Raw genomic sequence first — 21,960 nt, 5'->3', positions numbered from 1 at the left:
AGATGACTGATGCTTTAACCTTGCAGACAAACTTTTCATACAAAACTTAATTTAGACTTCATGCACACAGCATCCAATATCCACTTGGGAAGCCACATCCATATTAATAATAATATACAAAAAATCAAAATGCTACGACAGAAGAATGTGCTCCTCCTGGTAGACAAAAATCATGTTAATTTTAATTCCCAATAATTGATTCCATTATCTTGCTCATTACAAATATCTCTGCAGTTATTCGGTTTGTATCATCTTTCCTGAAAATGAATTTCATATTTATTTCAAAATCAGGAATGAGTTACTGCCTTCAGGACTTAATCTTACTCATCTCTAGTCTCATGTGTCCAATCACAAGTCCTGTTCTGACATGTTGGTTGCAGCCTCTGACCTCATACGAAGGGTATACCTCAAATGTCAATTTCATTTCCTCTTGAAATACATCAAGGAATTTTTGAATATTCAAGTACTTTCCTTTTAAATCTCAAGCCTCATTATTACGGATGTTGGTTTGCCACACATGGAGTATTTCACACAGTTCTGGTCGCCCTGCTGTAGGAACCTTATTATTAAACTGGAGTGGGTGCAAAAAGGATTTGTGAAGATGTTACTGGGACTGGAGGGCTTCGGTTTCAAGGAGAGGCTGGAAAGGCCAGGTCTTTTTTCCCTCTGGGGCACAGGAGGCTGAGGGGTGACCTTATAGAGATTTATAGAGGGGCATAGATAAGGTGAATAGCCAAAGTCTTTACCTCCAGAGCAGTGAGTCCAAAATTGGAGGGCAAAGGTTTAAGGAGAGAGGAGGAAGATTTAAAAAGAGACCCAAGGGGCAATTTTTTCCCTCCCCCACCACACAGAGGGTGGTGGGTATGTGAAATGAGCAGCCAGAGAAAGGCAGAAGCAGGTACAATTATGACATTTAAAAGGCATTTGTACAGTTACATGGATAGGAAAGGTTTAGAGGGATACGGGCCAAAAACTGGAATTCTTTGAGAAAGTAACAGGCAAGATAGCAAAGGAGAGTCAGTGGACGTTGTTTACTTGGATTTTCAGAAGGCCTTTGACAAGGCGCTAAACAAGATAGGAGCCCATGGTATTACAGGAAAGGTACTAGCATGAATAGAAGATTGGCTGACTGGGAGAAGGCAAGGAGTGGGAATAAAGGGGGCCTTTTCTGGTTGATTGCCAGTGACTAGTGGTGTTCTGTAGGGGTTGGTGTTGGGTCCACTACTTTTCACGTTTATATGTTAATGATCTGGATGGCGGAATTGATGACTTTCTGGCCAAGTTTGCCGATGATACAAAGATAAGTGGAGGGGCAAGTAGTTTTGAGGAAGCATCGAGTCTGTACAAGGACTTGGGACAGGTTGGGAGAAAGGGCAAAGAAATGGCAGATGGAATACAGTGTAGGGAAGTGTATGGTCATGCACTTTGGTAGAAGGAATAAAGGCATAGACTATTTTCTAAATGGGGAGTGAATTCAGAAATTGGAGGTGCAAAAGGACTTGGGAGTGCAGGATTCCCTCAAGGTTAATTTGCAGGTTGAGTCGGTAGTAAGGAAGGCAAATGCAATGTTAGCATTCATTTCAAGAGGACTAGAAATATAAAAGCAAGGATGTACTGCTGAGACTTTATAAAGCATTGGTCAGATCACATTTGGCATATTGTAAGCAGTTTTGGGCCTCACAATATGCCAAATCTAAGGAAGGATACACTGGCATTGGAGAGAGTCCAGAGGTTTACGAGAATGGTTCCAGGGATAAAAGGGTTAGCATATGAGGAGCATTTGATGGCTCTGGGCCTGTACTTGCTGGAGTCTAGAAGGATGAAGGGGGATCTTATTGAAAGGCCTGGATAGAATGCATGCGGAGAGGATGTTTCCAGTAGTGGGAGAGTCTAGGACCAGAGGGCACAGCCTCAGAATAGAAGGACATTCCTTCAGAATTCCTGCAGAGGAGAAATTTCTTAAGCTAGAGGGTGGTGAATCTGTGGAATTCATTGCCACAGATGGCTGTGGAGGCCAAGTCATTGGGTATATTTAAGGTGGAGCTTGACAGGTTCTTGATTAGTAAGGGCGTCAAAGGTTACGGGGAGAAGGCAGAAGAATGGGGTTGAGGGGGGGAAATAAATCAGCCATGATCAAATGGTGGAGCAGACTCGATGGGCCGAATGGCCTAATTGTGCTCCTATGTCTTATGATCTTAAAAACAGGCAAATGGCACCAGCTCATTTGGACAACTTGGTCAGCATGGATGAGTTGGGCTGAAGGGCCAGTTTCCATCCTGTGTTGCTCAATGACTGTTTCCATGTGGATGCAGAATTTGCCAATCTTGGAAACCCTTACAACTACCATCAAGTCAGAAAGTTTCCTTTGAGTACTCCCATCTTAAACTGAAATGAGTGTATTAGCAAGCATTTTAGTACTCAAGAGGAAAACAAATCTCAACTGCTTTGTAAGTGCACAGTTCTGGCTTACTTTCTGTTTCAATTCTACAGCATACAAAGCAGCAGTCTGCTTACTGAAACAAATATTAAAAAGCAATTGGAACTAGTCAAACAGCAGGTGGAGCCTTGTCAACCAAAGTGAACAAGATCGAATAAAATTCTTATAAAGACCAAATATATAAATTATATTTCTAAATACAAGCTACAGTAAAACTCCAATAATCTCCCTTTAGTCAGAAATTCTGATGATCTGGCAATTGGCTCACTCATTAGTCCAGAATGTGAGGCAGGGGTCCAGAATGCAAGCAGGACATGTGGCCAGAGCTGGAGGTCAGTGTGCTGCTACAGCCCCGACCCAGACAATGGACCACATCTGAGGCAGAGTTGGGGCCTGAAACACCAGGGATCAGGAACATGGGTAGGTCTGCAACCAGAACCCGGGTCTGGAGAACTTGTACGTTTCCCACTCCTTTTAAATTCACGGGTTCACTCAAAAAATTATATTACTGTATAACATGCAAAAAAAGTATGTTCACATATTATGAGTAACATCCAATAGTCCAGAAAATCTGCCAGTCCATCACTAACAAAGTCCCAAGGGTGCCAGATTATCAGAGTTTTGCAATATAGTGTTTTATTTTACCATTTCAGTTCCCACACACATGTATTCAATGTGTGCTTTCACAATTTTTCTTATACACTTCTGATGTATGGTTTGTAATTTTAGCAACAAATTTTTCAGAAGATATTCAAAACATAAATACCTCTAAACTAGGAACTACATTCTAAGAAGAGAAACAAGTTACCTGTAAAACTGTATCAAGTGGATTTCCTGAATCTGGCCGAATAATGAGTGGAGCTTCAGGACTCCTTCCTTCTATCAAACCTCTTAAGTCCTCACCCCAGATTTTTTCACAAGCATTATATATATCATAACTGTCACTGACAATTGATACAGGCACAGTAGAAAACTTCTTCATTATGTGTTCAAAGGCATCTTTTTCACAGTCTTTTCCCCATGCTGTAATTGTACTGCTCATAGAAAGGAAATATAGAAACTATTCAAGAAGCAACCCAAATGATAGACAGGTATACAACTATAAACTGATAACCATCAAGAACCTATAGCTAAAATCAATTTTATGACATACAAAGAAAAACAAAAAGAACTGGACAAAATTTAGCCTTGGCTTTAGAATACACAAATTAAAAAATAATTTCTGAGCACAGCTGAATTACTTTTCTGTCAGAATTACTTGCAAGTAAATTTGGCCTTTACTTAAATTCAAGATTCACTTAGTTTTATCAGAATTCAGTTAAAAAACTAACCCCTCAAAATTATGACACATGGAACATACATAAGGATTTCGGCAACAACAGGTATGTTTTGATTCAGCTGGTAATAGTCATCCAATCAGCAAGTAGTGCTTTCAAGCCCTAATCCAGAGATTTAACCACAAATATCAATGCTGACACTCCTGTATAATGGGGGTGCCTTCTTTTTGATGATCTCATACAATTTTATCTAAAATTGACTGCTTTATGCTCTCAGCTGAACACAGAAAAAAATCATATGGCACCACTTATTCCTGGTATCTGGTATTTCTGCCTCAATTCAACATTACTTGCAGATCATTTAGTCATCATCACACCACTGTTTGTGGTGTTTATGCGAACTTACTGGGCATAAATTGTCTGCCATATTCTCTACATCACAGTTGTGAATGTGGTTTAGGATTATTTCATTATTTGTGAAGTGCTTAAGGACATCTTGAATGCAACATAAAAAGGTACTATACAAAACTTTAGCTCTTCACAATATATGCAGGAAGAAGGCAAGCCAATAATACAAACAAATTATGTGAAAGCAAAAAATGAATTCCAAATCCAGAAGAATTTTATTGGATAAATTGACAGAACTTTCAGTAAGAAGCAAATTATAAAAAGTGGTCAAAATACCAATTTCCTAAACAGAGTGCTGTTGAGATTGATACCATATCTGGCTGATACAACACGGAGAATATAAATACCTGTACAACAATATTCTCAGAAATGACCAATGTACATTCAAAGGGCATAATTAAGAACTCATCTCTGCTCCCAGAGGGATAAGACTGAGTTTTGCAATTGGAACATGAATGAAAATTCAAAATAGACTGACAAACCAGAATTTAAAAACTAATAAAATAAGATTTGGCTTGAGTACAAGTATTGTTTCAAAATTCAAATGATGAGTTGGTGGCCACAAATATTAACATTCACTTTGATGCAGGATGATATTAGGTTTAATAAGTAATCTTTCCCCACATAATACCCACATTCAAAGTTACATTTCAAACACTTTCCAAGATTTCCTTCATAACATGTTATAAAACATTTACTGTACAAAATTAAGTTCAATTATCCACGTGCCTACCTGTGTTCTGCTGCTGGCACTGAAAAGCCCGGCATGGAGTCCTTTGTTCCATAATACTTCTTGATTACTGTGATTCCTGCAACTGTGTCAGTTCCTTTGAAGTTTACCAGATGAGCAGACGCCCCTATTCCTGCTGTCTAAAAGGAGAACATCTATTATGACACCCGGGCAAATATACTGAAGCACACAAAATGTAACTCTTGCTTTAGAATGTTTAAATGGTGAGAGTGGGGAATATTTGATACTTTAAAAGAACCTGTGTGTCCTTGTGCAGTAGTCACTGAAAGATAACATGCAGGTGCAACAGATAAAATGGTCTGTTGACCTTTATTGCGAGAGGATTTGAATACAACAGGAAAGATATCTTCATGCTATTATGATGGGCCTCAGTGTACCATGTGCAATTTTGGACTCCTTACTCAAAAAAAGGATATAGTTGTCATTGAGGGAATGTAGCAGACTGGTTCCTGAGAGAGTGGGTCTGTAATACAAGGAGAGATAGAACACTATTTTCTAGAGTACAGAATGAGCAGCAACTTCACTAAAATATACAAAAATTCTTAAGAGGCTCAACACGGCAGATCCAAGGAGGCTGTCTTTTGCCAAGTAATTTTGAACTAGGGAGTCAGTTTCAAAATAAAGAGTGCATTAAAGTCTGGAATGAGGAAAACTTCTATAAAGGGGTAGTGAATCTTTGGAATTCTCCACCTCAGAGTGATGTGCAGGTTTAGTCTTTAATTGCACTCAATTTTCAGCTAATTTAGTGATCGATAGATTCCTGGATGTTGGAGGACTCATGAGATATGGGGACAGGAAAATGGCATTGAGGTAGATCATCAGCAATGATCTTTTCCGAATGGCAGAACAGGTTCAATGGGCTGAACTGTTCTGCTTCTTACATTCTTATTTTAAAAATGATAATATCAGCATAGTCTACCTTTGAATATGGGAAATATTTACTTTTAATTAATTAAATTTGGCTTTATTTGGAGTCTCTGTGTCCTGGTCACGTTATCTTTCAGCATGAGTAAGGAAGGCCATAATTTGCTATGAGACTCTGATCCTAACTATGTCTCTCCTTAAAATCCCGTACCCAACTCTAGAACAATGTAATACGAGGATGTAGAAGCCAATTCAATACAAACAGTAACATTCAAGAGATGATCAAATACTCAAGGGAAAGACTGCATTATTATGGGAAACAGCAGGTGACTGGGAGCAATTAAAACTACCAAAGCACTAACATAAACAAGACGCATCAATTGGCTAACTTTGGTATATTATGTTACAAGTCCAAGGCACCACAATTCATTCTTTGGTAATAAATGTTAAATGGCAAAAACTTACGAACTTAAAACCTCAAGCATTTTGCTAATCTGGCTGATATCTTGGCCAAGCCTCTGGTTATTCAGTTCCAATTCTATGAGAAAAACAAAGTTCTTACCTCTTGAGAGGAAACCCCTCGATAGCCAAAGTCATGAAGCTTGTACTCCAGTCCATCTAAATTACCAGCAGTCTGCATTAAATACTTGGCCAAAATTTTCTTCTGCTCTCTGGAATTGGTAGCCACAGAAATTGGATACCAAGTTTGAACAAGGCTAGTCTGGAAACCAAAGGGAAAATGCAAGTTTACTTCTCCCAAAAGAATGTTTTGTGTGCAAACAAAATACAGTACAATTAAGGTAACATCACAAAAATCCGGAAGCTGGATATTCCTCAAATATTTTTCAGTCTGAAAAAGCAACAAAAACTGCACACATACCTCAACCCAATTAGTTAGCCAATAACACTCTGGGTCTGTATTTTCAACTGTAAAGAGAACGTTCCCCCGGGGAATGACACTTCCTTCAGGAACAGCCTTTATTTCTATTGGAAGGTGACCATCATGTTTCTATAATGGAGAATCAAAAGCGAAAAGTAACAAGATATCAGCATTTTTTAAATACAATCCAAATTTAGCACATTATTTTAATACACTGTTGGAAACATTATGGAAAAAGCTGTCCATGTTCTCTAACATGCCAAATATATTTTGTTTCATTAGCAACATCATTTCATTTACTGACCTACAGAAGCTAAACAACCAAAATTAAAACTGAAGATGTAACGTCTGAAAATTTGCCTTGACACGAAGAAGTGGAAAAAAAACACTTTGGTTAAAAAATTTCAGTTTCTTCACTGAGATATCACCTTTGGAAGCTGCAGTAAAGTGCCAATGACCAAACTTTCTTTCTTACACCCCATTAAAACAAAAACTGGTAGAATATTTGGTTCTCCCTGAAGCCCATTGTCCTCTTTGGAAACCAGTGCCATTCAGTTCCCTCAAACAAAGAAACTGTTTGCCAAACTTTGCAACACCCCTAATCTCCATTTTCAGTGTTCTTAAACTATTGTTTCCCCATTTCAAAAATATCTTCCCAATGTCACCCATGGTTTCACATGTCTCTTACACAACATAGCTCATTACCCACCCCAACACCACCCCCCCCCCCCAAAATACTTCTCTATATTGAAAGAACTGTGTTCACCAAACTTTAAAAAAAAATTCTATTTCGGGAAGCAGAGTGATTAAAAGGTCATGGTGCACAGAGAGACCTGGGTGTCGTGCACACAAATCACTGAAGGTTAACGTGCGGGTACCACAGGCAATTATGAAGGCAAACAGTATGTTGCCTTTATTACCAAAGGATTTAAATACACTGCCCAAAGAAGGAAGGAATGAAGGAAACAGGAGTACAGCAATGGCTCCCCAGATTGATGGTGGGGTTGTCATAAAGGACGGATTAAGTAAACTTGGCCTATATTCTCTGGAGTCCCAGGTACATGGATAGGAAATGTTTAGAGGGATATGGGCCAAATGGGACTAGCTTAGATGGGCATCTTAATCGGCATGGACAAGTTGGACTGAAGGGCCTGTTTCCATGCTGAATTACTCCATGATTCTAATAACATAATCTCACTGAAACGTACAAAATTATTATGGAGTTCAAGGCCGCAGAGGCAAGATGATATTCCCCTGAACTGGGGTATCCAGAACCAGGGGTCACAGCCTCAAAGTAAGGGGACCAGTCATTTAGAACTGAGACGAGAAGAACCCAGTAGGCATGTGGGACTCAGTCAAGACAGATCAACTGATTTTTGGATATTAAAAGATAATCAAAGAATGATAGTATTGGAGCAGGAATGGGACGATAAGATAAAGGATTATCTCATGATTATTCTGAATGGTGGAGGAGTGCAGAGAAATAACAGCCTACATCTGCTTATACTTCTCATGTTCCTATGACTTTAAATTCTGTTTATATCCTGTGCTTGTGCTAACGTTTTACCATGAAAACTGCATTGAAGATTGATTCCAATCACTGCATGTAGTGTTCTAAGTGTGTCCATAGCTTTAATGCCGCTCCTCTGAGGGCATTTATTTTTGGATCAGATGTTGAACTGATGTCCCATCTGATCCCTTAATTGAACCTTGGCAATCTCCATACATTAGGGATAGGTGTCCTGGCCAATATTTATCCCTCAACTTAAATGAACAACATTTTGCAGAAGCCAAAAGAATAAACAGCTCAAAACTATAATGCACAGGAACAAGTCATTTGAAACTATTTCAGTAACACTGTTATTTTCAGGTATCAGCAGTGACTCATTTAGTCGCACTCTTCCCTCTAAAGTCAGAAGGGTCTGGGTTTCAGGGTTGAGCATAAAATCTAGACTGACAAAATACATCTTCAAACTTAAGACTCCATTTGTCCTCTCAGCTGAATAAAAGATCCATGCCACCACAATGAGATTATACTGTCAACGTTGCAGCCAATTTGTGTAAGGTGGAAACCTTGACATTGCAGAAAGATGCAAATTGTTTGTCAGGAGAGTGGAAAATGAAATTTAATCTCAAGTACGGGGTAATGAATTTTGGGTGATGCAACAAAGCAAAAGAATATTCTGCCATTTATTGTATACTGAATGGTGTGAAAGAACCAAGAAACTTTAAACTGTATAGCTGAAGATCCTTATGGAAGAACAAATGGAATAAAGAAATTAAAGTGCCAAGTGAGTTGCTTTTGTTTATTAGCTGAGATGCAAGAGCAGGAGATTTAGGCTAACTACATTGGAGGGTGCAGAAGAGAATTACAAGATGTTTCCAAGAGTGAAAAACAGGAAAGAATAATATGTTTGAGTTGAAAAAGGAGGCTGAGGGGAGTCTTGGTGAAAATGTAAAAAATTATGCGAAGAATCAAAACCAGGGGACAATGGATTTAAAGTAACTGGTAGGAGGATTTGGAGGAAATAAGGAATCTTGTTTTCCCATTCAGAAAGGAGAGCAAGGCAGAAACCACCCCCCCCCCCCCCCCCACCCCTCTCATACTTAAAAGTAATTGAATGTTTACTTGAAGACCAGTGATTTGTAGGATTACGGTCCATGTGTTGGAAGATGGAGTTAGATGGCAAAGCTGTTATCTGACTGGCACAAACAGCCCACTTTTGTGTCATATTTTAAGAGCAGGAGAATTATCCCTAGTATCCCATTTTACACCAACTGAAAAATTAGTAAGTATGTCTGGTTTTTATGACCTGAACAGCTTTGGAATATTCAAGATCATGAAAAGTGCAAGTCTTCTTTATTGAAAAGTAAATCCAAGTCTTGCATAACTGACAGAGCATTTTCTAAGAACTTAATTCACTTCCCCTTGAAATCATTTCCATCTGCTGATTGAGAAGTTTTATGTTGAAAGTCCATTCTTTGACACTTCCTCACGAACAACAGTAAACTTTTTTCCTAGCAGGGAAAACCCATAAAATAAACATCAAGGATCTATACAATGCTGCTGAGAAATAGTACTTGCAAAAATAGCCTTTTTATACAGTGAAAATCAGCAAGGAAGAGTCCCTATTCTGGGCAGAAATACCCAATATTAAACAAGACAGCAAGTGTGCAATGACTTCAGCAGCCAGTTTAACAATGTACATACTAGGGTGAACCAGAACTTTTTCATACCATTGAACCCAACTACTATCAAGAAAGATTATCCAGAAATGGATTGTTAATGTTGTTAAGTTTCATTTTATCAAAGAGTCTGGGATGTTTACCAAGGCTCATGTAAAATAATGCAATCTGAACAATGGACAAAAGTAGTATCCTAGCAGTAATTAAATGATTTAAGGTACAGAGGTGTGTGCGTGTGGTGGAGTAGGGCGAGAAGAAGGGTGAAGAATCAACAACTAAAAGATTGCTGAAACAAAATTGTCTCTTGACACTACACAGGTACTCTTGAATTACCCACCTCAAGGATATAATTCCAGCCACTCTCATTAAATACATCATGTTGAAAATGTTCTCTGTAGACCTCTTTGGCCTCTTGAATTTTTTCCTTTGTTACAACTTTACCTGTTAAAAAATTTAGACGAAAGCATTTTCATGTAGAGATTGATCCAAGTTTGAGATTTCCATTGTACTTGTCGTAAAGCTGCTTAGATCAAACCTTCAAAAACATTGCTGTACAGAAAAAGCATTCATTTCCAAAAAAAGATCCTTTAGCACAGTGGTTTATTATAATTACCAAGCCATTTTATTCCAAGTGTTATCTGCTTAGTAAAATAATTAAATACTTTACTGTAATTAACAGGAAATTAATTAAACAACATATTAATCATACTTTATCAGAATCATTAGCAAATATTCCAGTTCAAGTTACTCATTCAAAATCAACATTACACACAAAATTTGAATCAATATTCAAGACATGAGACATTAAAATCATTCCAGGAAAATAGTCAGAAGCCACAAAGAAGAAAGAAACTTAAAACAAGCACTTGAGAGAAGTTATGAACCACATTGATAGGACTAAAGACAGAAAAGTTTAGAATTTTAAACTTAAATAGGGGCAATTTTGAGGACATGAAAGCAAAGTTAGCTTAAGTGAACTGCTAAGTTGAAGGATCAGTCAGTCAAGATGCAATGGCATAATTTAAGGAGATCATTCCAAATACATGGAATTTTTGTTGGAAAGTAACTATCGTAATCAATGCACCACGTTTAAAAAAATTATTGGATAAAGTAAAAGTATACTTTTGCGCAAAAATTAGTGCAGGCCAGAAGATTGAACAGAATGATAATGGCAGTGGTAGGCAAACTAAACAGGCATTTTGCAGTCTCCATAACACAGGTAATATCCCAGAAATTACTGTAAAACTGGCAACTGGAGGTGGGGTGGGGAAGGAATTCAAGAAAATTGCAACCATCAGGGAAGTGGTACTGAGTAAACTTGTTGGTGCTGCAGGCTGACAAGCCAGAGTCCTGATGTACTTTATCCTTGATTCTTAAAAATGGCTTGTGAGATGGTTAATGTGTTGGCTTTATTTTTTACCACAGAGGGTTCCATTAGATTTCAAAATAGCAAATGTAACTCCCGCCCCCCTCCTCAAAAAAAGAAAGCAGGAAACTACATGCCAATTGGCTTCACAGCTGTCATTAGGAAAATGTTGGAAACTATAACCAAAGACTTGATATCAGGATACAGAAAAAATTTACAAATGTAAGCACAGTTTTGTGAAAGGGAAATCATGCTTCACCAGTTTATAAAGAGTTATTTGAAAGTACCAACATATGCTGTGGATCAAGGGAAATGGAGGACTTCCAGAAGGCATCTGATTAGGTGCTTCGTCAAAGAAAATAAAAGCTAATAGTGCAGCAGATAACAAACTGGTGTACATAGAAGATAGGCTAACAGGAAACACTAGGCATAAATGGGTCTTTTCCAGTTAACAAGATGTAATGCACTGCAGATATTTGGACTGGGTCATCAACATTTTACCATTTATATCAATGACTTAGTGGTGGGATCAAAGGTATGATTGCTAAACTTTCTGAAAAACAAAACAGCTCATATCATCTAAATAGTGTGAGAATGTTAAGCTCTAAAAATGGCGGGAGGGGGTGGTGGTGAAGAATCTGGGTGTCTTAGTGATGATTTGCAAAAGGCTAGAGTGCAGGGACAACAGTAATTAGGAAAGCTAACAACATTATCACTTATTGCTCGGGGGATTAAATACAGAAGTAAGTGGTTTTGAGCATTGACAAGATTCCATCTGGAGTACTGTGAACAGTATTGGTCTGCTTAAAAGTTATTAATATGCATTGAAAGCAATTCAGAGGTTTACAAAACTAATCTTGGAATTGGTGAGATGTCTTATGAGGAAAGGTTGGACTGGCTGGGCTTGTAGCTGTGGAGTTTAGAACAGTAAGAGGGGATCCGATTGAGACACCAGATCCTGAGGGGTCTTGACAGGTGGACGTGGAAAAGATATTTCCACCGAGGGATAACCTGGAACCATTGGTCACTACAGTTCCAGATTATCCCACAAGTGGAAATATCTTTTCCGGCACCTAGTAGTCCTTTCCGTCATTTACTAGGTGTAGATTCGAGTCTGCATACCTGATCTGAGCCCACAGGACTTGACTATGTGTTATGGGTTCAGGTCCAATATATAAAAAACTCCTTGGGCTCAGGTCAGATTGGGCCGGCTCTTTATATATAAATGCACTAATCCTTGCTGATCGACTCCATTACCAAAAATTCAGCATTTTGCAAAGTGAATCAAAAGAAATTCAATGGGAATTAAACCAGAATCAATAAACCTGCAGATGTGGGAAATCTGAAATAAAAACACAAGATGCTGGAAATACTTAGTGGGTCAGGCAGCATCTGTAGAAGGAGGAATTGTTAATGTTTCAGATTCTAAATGTTTTGTCAGAACTGGAAAGAGAAAAGACAAGTTATTTTTCAGTAGCAGAGAAGGTTAGGGAGGAATGGGTAGAATTAAAACCAAATGGCTTAAGGTGGTAGTTAGAAGCCCACAATGCTTTCTTGTCTGTGTTAGGTGTTGCTCATGGCAGGGTTGTGGGACATGCCCAGAGTCCAGACTATACTAATAGAAAGAGGAAAACTGAGCCAAAATTGACAGGCAGAAGTGGCCAGTTCATATGCAGACGGAAAGAAAAATGAGTTACCTAAAATTGGAGAAATCGATATAGAGTCCAGAAGACTGCAATATGCCAGACAGAAGGTTAAACTAGCACTCCAATTATATGGCCTGCTCCCAATCTAATGAAGTCCTGATGAAGGGTCTCGGCCCGAAACATCGACTGTTCATTTCCCTCTGTAACCGCTGCCTGACCTGCTGAGTTCCTCCAGCATTTTTGCTCCAGATTTCCAGTAGCTGCAGTCTCTCGTGTCTTCTGCTGCTCCCCATCTCCCTCCTGCTGGACCAAGAAAGTTCCTTCTAGGCTAGAAACACAGGAGACCACAACTGCTGGAATCTGGAGCAAAAAAAAACTGCTGGCAGAGCTCAGCGGGTCGGGCAGCATCTGTGGAGGGAAATGGCCAGTTGACGTTTCGGGTCGTGACCCTTCATCCAGTTCCTCCAGCAGTTTGTTTTTTGTTCCTTCTGAGCTAATTTGGAACAGAGACCAGACCCATTCTTGTACTACCTTTCCTTCAGCCTGTTGTTCCACTGGAGTAAGGAGCTATGCTGAATAGTCGAGCCAGTACCTCTCACGCAGAGGACAGGGTAAGGTGCACATGGTTAGTTGGTGAAATGCGCCTGTACTGTGCTGTAGTGTTCTACGAAGGGTTAGATAGATCTTAGAGCAGGATAGAATGTCGGCACAACATTGTGGGCCGAAGGGCCTGTACTGTGCTGTAGTGTTCTATGTTCAAATGGGTTTGTCAATGTTAGATGGAAAGGAGATAATTCTTTTTTGAGGGTCACGGGTCTTTGAAGCTCTTCCTCAAAAAGGGGAGTAGAAGCAGAGTTGAGGATTTTTAAGGCAGAGGAAGATTGATACAAGCAGGGGGTAAAAGATTACTGTGGTAGAGAGAGATACGGAGCTGAGTTACAATCAGTTCAGCTGTGATCAAATTTAATGGAAAAACAGGCTTGAAGGCAGAGTGGTCTACTTCTAATTTGAAAGTCCTCAGAGTATGACCACCAGCTGATTTATGATGTATTGGATAATGGACATTCTGGAGACTCAGCAAATGTCTCAGCAATTTGAAAAACTAAGTGCAACACCCTGTTCAAGAATGGAGGGAGACAGGGAGCAAGAAATTATAAACCACTTAGCCAAACAACTCAGTGAGAAATAACGAGTTCAACATAAAACAAGTCATAACAGGACATTCAGAAAATCCAAACAATCAAGCAAGGTCTAATTGGTTTTATAGAAGGAAAGTAGTGTTTGACAAATTAAAAGTCTTTGAAGATGCAAACAATAGGGTGGATAAAGGAGAAACTACAGATGTGTGTTCCAGATTTCCAAAAGGCATTCAGTAAAGGATCACAAAAGGTCACTGTAGAAAACAAGAGCTTATGGCACAAGGGGCATGAATAGAGGACTGGTTAACAAAACCAGGTAGTATTAATGGGTCATTTTCAGATTGGCGAGATGCAACTAAATTTGCTGAGAAGGACTGGAGGAAAAACAAGCTGAGAGGATGCAGCAGAGTCTGCAATAAGATACAAACTGCATGAACAGGTAGATATTTGGCAAATGAAGTATAATGTGGGTTTATCCAAATATGGGTTTATCCAAATGAGATTAAAAAAATCAAAATACTGTTTCTATGAAAAGGAAGTACAGTACTACTGTCCTCATACATGAAACTCAAAGGCAGTATATGGGTGTGACAAGTAATTAAGGTGGCAAATGGAACATTGGCCTTTATTGCATTGGGTACCCAAGTCGAAAAGACATGTGACAGTTTTGGACAGAACACAAAGGGAGCCGTACAGATGGTTTGTCCCCTCCCTTAGACAAGGCCACACTTGCATTTGGAAGCAGTTCTGAGAAGGTTCATGAGGTTGATTCTTGTCACAAAGGATTTATCTTGTAAGGAAGGGTTGAGCAGATGTGATCGAAACTCACTGGAGTTTAAAAAGATACAATCTGAAGGCTCTGAGAGGGTTTGTCAGGGTAAATACAGGTAGGATGCAACTTCTTGTGGGGAAAGATAAACAATAATTAGGGAAATTTTCCAACAAAAGTTAAGATGGTGTTGTGAGAAATCCACATGGCTGCCACGTGACAGTAACGACACTGACCCCCCCCCCCCCCCCCCCCCCCCCCGCTGACCGGAGGACAGCATTGCTCCTCTGATCGGAAGTGATACTACGGTTAATCAAGGTGCGGCTCCACCCACCCCTCAGGTGTGAGAGTACCCTTTGCCTCTGAACTTGCCTGACCAGTACCCTTTGTCTCTGAACCTGCCTGATCATTGGCTGTGGCAGGAACCTTTGTCTTTGACTCCCACACCATTGGCTCGTTTAAATCACAACAGTGAGGCTCCACCCAGCCTCCTAGCACCATAAAAAGGGCTGCATCCGCTAGCCCTTCCTCTTTGACGACCACAGGAGAAGTGAGACAACGCTGCAGAGATCATTGAGAAGAGTGCATCACCACATGGTCAGGGAGCATTTCACGCAGACTCAGGGAGCGTTAAGGGCCAATGCTAGTGTGGGCCAGGCATTGAAGTGTTATATCCTGAAGTTGTACATTGTTATTGTGTGCTTGTTTGTATCAGTGTGTGTGTGTGTGAGAGTGTATTTTACCCCAGTTGCGATTCCCCTCTCGTGTTCGTGGTATCCTGTGCGTGAGTGAGCATGTGTCTGTTCCCATCCATTCCGTCCCGCGTTTGCCTTTGTGATTAAACTAGTTTTGGTCTACAAAGCTCGTGTCCGGAGTCCTTGATCCTTAAGACAGAAAAGAACGATTTCACACAACAGATGGAAATGACAGTAAATTACTTTTGAGGGCCAAAAATCTTGGGAATTCTCTAGCCCAAACTGCAAGAATTCTGCATTTGTCTACCCACAGGAACATTTCACCCCCTGCCCTTCAAGAACCTATCTACCTGAAAAATATTCAGATTATGCTTCCACCAACCTTTGAGGAAGGTAGTTCCAAGTACCGTCAACCCTCAGAAAATACTTCGTCTTATCTTAAATGCGCAACCCCATTTTCAAAACAATGTTTCTGCATTCTCCCGCCAGAGGAATAATCTCTTCACATCCACTTTATCAAGGCCCCTCACGATCTTACATGTTGTAATCAAACACTCTCTCACTCTTCTGAACTCCCAGAGATACAAATCTAGCTGTCCAACCTCTCCTCAAAAAGGCAACCCACCATTCCAGGCATTAGCTTAGTAACCTTTTCTAAGCTGCTTCCAATGCGTTAGCATCCTTCTTAACTCAGGAGACCAATTCTGTCCACAATACTCTAGACGTGCTATGACCAATGCCCAATATATCTGAAATACAACCTCCCTTCAATTCTCCTGCAATAAATGATTCATTCCATTAGCTTTCCTAATTACTTGTTATGTCTACATATTAACCATTGGCAAATCATGTAACAACAGAACTAATCTACCTCATCCAGAATGCGCATGTTTACATCTTGAATCATTCTGAAGTGTCCTGGTCTTGCTATACCAGGAGTACACCTAATGTTCATGAAACAGCCAAATTCAAGCAGCAGTGCAAAACTGATCAAGGTGTTTGAAAAGTGCTTGAAAAAGGAAACAGTCATGAACATTTGGATAATTCGAAGCTCTTTGGCCTCAGTGGATGTGTCTGTGGGGACCATTGAGTTCACAAAATATGTAAAGGGATAAGACATCAAATTGGAAACAACAGCAAGTGCCGAGGAGAGCATGGGTTCTGCTGTTTAAAATTCAAGGCAGAAGTGGGTAATAAGGTGTAAAGGACAAACAGTGCTTCAGATCTTGTACAGAGAATAATGGCAGTACTCCGAGTACTTATTGTAACACAGCAAATCAGACAGCAGCTTCCAGTGTTCCATACTTCTACAGTTATGCCTATCTATAAGTTAGGTCAAAGATACACTTCCCTTTTACAGGCTGCAATACAGCCTCGCCAATGTCAATGCAACAAGCTGAACAGATGGGGTTTCTTTCTAAACAAAAAAAGGAAACTGAGCGGTGACCTGGTAGAGGTCTTTAAGATGATGAAAACAGTTTGGTTAGAGCAGATAGAGAGAAAACATTGTCATTTATGGGAAAGCATACAATGCAAGTCCATCAAATTGATCAAGAAAATCATCAGGTCAGAATGGACTTTTCGGGCTGAGACTCTCTGGAGGAAACCCACGGTCACAGGGAGAGCATGCAAACTCCACAAAGACAGGTCTCTGGCACTGTGAAGCTGTGGCTATAATACCTGTGCTACTGTACAACCAATCGAAATCTGAAGCTTGCTAATCTGACCCAAACTGGAAAATATAGTCAGGTCCCATAGAATCCTACCAAGTAACAGGTTCAAATACAAATACAGCTTAAAATTATACTTGACCAATTTAAGAAGATCATACTTCAAAAACCGTACCTGCTAAATATTTCTTCAGAATATACTGCAAACCATAGAACACAGTTTCATCATATTGCACCTTGTTGGATTTGTTATTTTCTGTCCTCTTTTCACGACATTCAAAGTAAGAATAGACCTTGCTTGTATTGGGTGGATATTGCTGATAGTGAGTCACCTTTGAATGGATAAAATGAAAGATAATAAATACAGCACATCTTGAAATTAAGAAAACAAATTGATAGTCAATAAAACTGATTACTTTTACTAAATTAAAACAAGAAACATTACATACGTACTCTCCCTGGTTAGGAACATCTTTGGATTCAGAGGTATCATCCCATACAATTTCAAATTATACTTCAAATCTAAAACATAACAGATGCTAAAAATAAACTGAAGCAAAGTTCACAATCACCAGCAGCTCCTTCAACCTCAGGCCAAGGTTTAATTAGAACAAAATAATGGTAACCATGTGCTAATTCTAGGTAAAAACTTATTTTGCAAATAATGCCTAATTTGGTGTGAACATGTAGAATAATGACCTATTCTGGAATATAGAAAACATGCAGATAATTAGCGGCAGCAGGAATGAGGTATCAGTGGACATGGCTGGGAGAGTGGGAATGTGGTATTGAGACAGACAATCAGCCATGTAATGGTGAAGCAAGCTCAAGATCCAAATGGCCAAATCCTGCATCCAATTTCTATGTTCAAATGAAAAATTTGCTTAAACTCAGTCACAGCAATATTCATCCATCAGGAACATGCGTTTTGCTGAGCACTCTCTGCACTGCAATACCCATCCGAGAGTGGAATGTATTTAGCAAAACCTATGCTCCCCAATAACCACGTTTTTAGGACCAGGAACAAAATTGGCTTGCAGCATGTTTTTTTTGGCTTCAGGCATCCTCGCAATTCTATGAACTAGATTTTACACACCTGATATTTAACAAGTCAAACCAATACAAGTCTTCATTTGGTATCGCTGTTTCTTGACTAAGTGGTAAATTCTGGGTCTATTTGGTCAACCAGAAAGGATCCCTTTGAGCTAATGTGCAAGATCAACAAGACATGATTTGCATGGTCACAATTCCAAGAAATATCATCTGACCCAATAGGGAATGTTTGGCAGGCTATTCATGTTGAACAGATCCAATGATTAAAACACAAGTTTAGTGCAATCACCCAGCAAATAGTAGGTGACAGATGGACAATAGTCAACAAATCACAAAAGCAACACAAAAGCCAATGATTCAGAAGTGATAATCTTGGAGGAACCAATGTGTTTTGAGACTTGTTCTGTTCCTCAGCCAACTACATTTCTTTTCAAATCAAGTAGGTCCTTAAACATTCAAATCAATAGCTTAGATGTAGTTTGGATAAATTTCAGAAGTATAAACTTTTAAAAAAACAACAGGCTGTATTTCACTCACAATGAACTTGTGATTTTCTTAGAAGATTGCAGAGAATTGCTGGCTTTTTCTAATATTGCCTCGAGAAGTTAGGTAGACAATTCAGAGTCATATTTATAGGTCAGAATTTGCTGCCAGCTCCTCAATGACCTGCATGGCATGCAAGATGTTACCTTTCAGGATCCACCACTATCAATTTGCACTTCTGAACTTGCCAACTCGTGAATAGAAAGTTCAGTGCAGTGGCTGGGTCTTGTAATGATGCAATTCATCACGATGGGGGAGGGAGGCAAGAACAAATCTCACCACCACTGGATTAACCAATTTTCAAAAGTGTCAAACCTGTCAATACCTATTACACAAAGTGGTAAAATTAACAGAAACAAATATTTGAAAATATAACTACATTCTGTCATTAATAATTCTCTTACTTTCTTGCTGCTATTCCTCTTCAGTCAAGTTAAAGGACCCAGTGTCCCTAGATTCACTTAAGTGCCAGAGACAGGAATGTTGAACTTATTCCCTGTGGAACTCCTGGTACTTCCTTGCACTTAAGAATCAAAACTGCCCCTTCAGATGGAAGATTCAAGCAAGACTGCCAAAAATCATTTACCCACTGGCTTTTTTTCTAAAATATATCGAATACAAAAAGAATGAACCTCTAAAAGATTTGCCGTACTCCTATCTGGAAATATTTCTTACTGGCACACTCCCTGGAGACCTCATATTTTTCACCCAATATCTAGAGAAAAAAAAGAGATGCAATGGCAGGTAGCTCCAAAAGTGGCATTTCAACTAAAAATAGTTCTTGGAAAATGTGGGATCCTTCCCAAGCACTGATTTGCAAGTCACCAGAGGACCCTGAGAGAAGTTTATGGCATCTGTTCAAGGAGAACACACAGCAACAGCTTTCCTCAGCTGCATAAAGTCTCTCAGCTGGTTGAAATTGTAATGTATTAAATCAGCCCAAAATGGCTTGTGTTCTTTACAAGGATATGAATGATTTCCTCAACTTCACATACATCATCAGGAACCAATCTAACAGTTTTCACACCTGATAATAATTTTATTCGAGGGAGTAGAGGAAGCGAGATACATGCAAGTTCCAACTTAAACTGTCAGTTCTTACGTAACAATATTGAATGTTTACCAGTCTATTAAAGTCCTTGAAGAAACATTTATTTTCAAGTGAGCAGTTATCAGAATTTTGATTCAGATATGCAGAAGGTCAAGTTGGCTCTCAATGATACCCACTCCATTCTTTCTACACCACCAAAAATAAATATCTGGTGAAGAAACAACAACTTAAGAAACTGCTAGTAACAGTTTGAACATTTTTTTAAAAACCATCCTCCCCAGAGTAGGAGTTGAAAGTCAAGTTAAGTGTCTTTTTTGGTGTAAATGCACCTTTAGGTGGTGATAAACCTAGCTATGAAAATTTCAAACAATTCAGTTTTTGCAGCAGTCCACATCTAATACCAGAGTCAAACATGCAGGAAACTGATGATAATTAAGAAGGCTAATAGTTTGGGGAACCAATAAGACTACTACTGAAAATTGCCACACTTGTTAGCAATACATCTCGGAACGTTGAGCAAACATTCAAAGAACACAAGAAATAACAGGACTCCTTCACCATTCTGTAAAATCATGGCCGACTTGATCTTGGCCTCAGCTCCATATTCCTTTCAGTTTCCCCATAACTCTGAACCCTCCCATAGACCAGAAATGTCTCTTAGCCTTGAATATATTCAATAATTTCAAAAGAAAAGCATGAAAACAGTTTAGCAGTAGGCTCTTTTTGGTTTTTGAAGAGTGGCTATACAATTCACTTTTTATATTCTATATTTTATATTCTATGTGAGAATCACAGTAGGTTTTACATAAAAAAACACGTGTAAATGAATAGCTTCAAGGCAATTAACAACGAAGAAATTTTTTTTAGTGGACTGGGGAAACATTTTACACTGTAAAAATAATGCATTTCAAACCAAACGCAATGCAACCATAAAGTTCATGACAAATTAATATTTTTCTGAATGTTTGACTTCCACCCCGACTATAACAGGAAGTCAAGTAAACCCCTAATGATTAATGGCACGGTAATTTAATTTTGCTAAATAAACCGGAGCAATACTGCCTCCTCGTGGTAAATTATGTAATTTTAATTAGAAGACAATGTAGTTAGAATTAAAATCTAGCACTTATGAAACAAGATCATAGAAATTATCGGGGGGGGGGTGATAAAGATCGATTTAAAAGTTAAGAGTAGCGGCGATTTTACTTTTTAAATAAAACAATTAACAAAAACAATGCGATATTAAAATGGGCAGGAGTTTCAATTCCTGCTTGAATAATTATTGGAATTACAACCACAAGCAAAAAAGTTGCCTCATCCATTTCGGCGAAATACCCCACTCAGCGAAACTCGTGAATGATTTTCGTTATGTGTCACACAAGTTCAGGACGACGTGCGCTGGACCTGATAATCATGAAACTGCACCCCCACCACCCACCCCCTCTAAAACTGGGCAACATTGACGGATGTGAGTCGCATTTTTCCAAGAATCAAATTTATTAACGCAAGCGAAACATAATGAGCAAATGCCTGTGATTCAGAGAGCTTTCAGTTTTGATGCCCTGATTCGGTCTGCACTGTACTTCAGGGGGACCTGTGGACGGGATAGGACCCCCACCCACCAGACACCTCCAATGAATCCCAGCAGCATGAAGTTAGGGCGGCAGCCGCCGCTCTGCCATCGCCCTGCTGGGGGCACCGACAGGTAGGGGTAGGCAGTCCCCCCCCGTACCCAACCCCTGACTGGGGCAACGAGCTGAGGCCTAGATCCTCGGGGTACTTGATCTCTCCTGGGCAGAGAGCATGTGTGTGGGGGCAGCGCCCGACCGATAGTGGCTTAACCTTTCCGATCGGGGGGTAACGCGGCCTACGGTGAGAGTTCACCGACACCTGCAGCGCGCCGTGCCCGGGGCCGGGGGGCCGCCGCGCCGCCTACCTTGTAGGAATCCGTGGCCAGCAGGATGTTGAAGTCGCCGTTTCGGCTGTCCATCTCAAGCCGTCCGCTCCGCTCGGGCGACGGGCCGGGGAGAGCAAGAGCGCGGAGGAGCCGAAGTCGCCGCCACTACTTGACGCCGCTGCCGTGAGTGGCCCAGCATCGGCCTGTGTGCCGCTCCTCCTCCAGGCCCGGGGCAGGGGGAGGGGGCGGGGCCAGCGGCCGAGGAGGAGGAGCAACGCGGCAGCGCGCGTAATCACCGCCAGAGCGCGGTCACCCGTCCCGTGACGTC

At 40.0% G+C, this 21,960-nt stretch overlaps 1 protein-coding gene across 1 annotated transcript in view; it reads right to left on the bottom strand.

Annotated features, from left to right (window-relative positions):
* nampt1 (nicotinamide phosphoribosyltransferase 1) overlaps positions 1–21,895 on the bottom strand; it is a 34,474-nt gene extending 12,579 nt beyond the window's left edge. The window contains exons 1-7 of the mRNA XM_052029967.1: positions 21,672–21,895; positions 17,264–17,420; positions 10,141–10,244; positions 6,618–6,746; positions 6,300–6,458; positions 4,856–4,992; positions 3,246–3,471 (exon numbers count right to left, since the gene is read on the bottom strand). Of these exons, the coding sequence (XP_051885927.1) occupies positions 3,246–3,471; positions 4,856–4,992; positions 6,300–6,458; positions 6,618–6,746; positions 10,141–10,244; positions 17,264–17,420; positions 21,672–21,725 (966 nt within the window). The 5' untranslated portion in view covers positions 21,726–21,895. The remainder of the gene's footprint in view (positions 1–3,245; positions 3,472–4,855; positions 4,993–6,299; positions 6,459–6,617; positions 6,747–10,140; positions 10,245–17,263; positions 17,421–21,671) is intronic.
* Positions 21,896–21,960: the final 65 nt, after the last annotated feature.

This window comes from Pristis pectinata, chromosome 15 (genome assembly GCF_009764475.1).
Source record: "Pristis pectinata isolate sPriPec2 chromosome 15, sPriPec2.1.pri, whole genome shotgun sequence".
NCBI lineage: Eukaryota > Metazoa > Chordata > Chondrichthyes > Rhinopristiformes > Pristidae > Pristis > Pristis pectinata.
The sequence above is the reverse complement of the archived record's forward strand: the minus strand, read 5'-3'. Positions and strand labels throughout refer to the sequence as shown.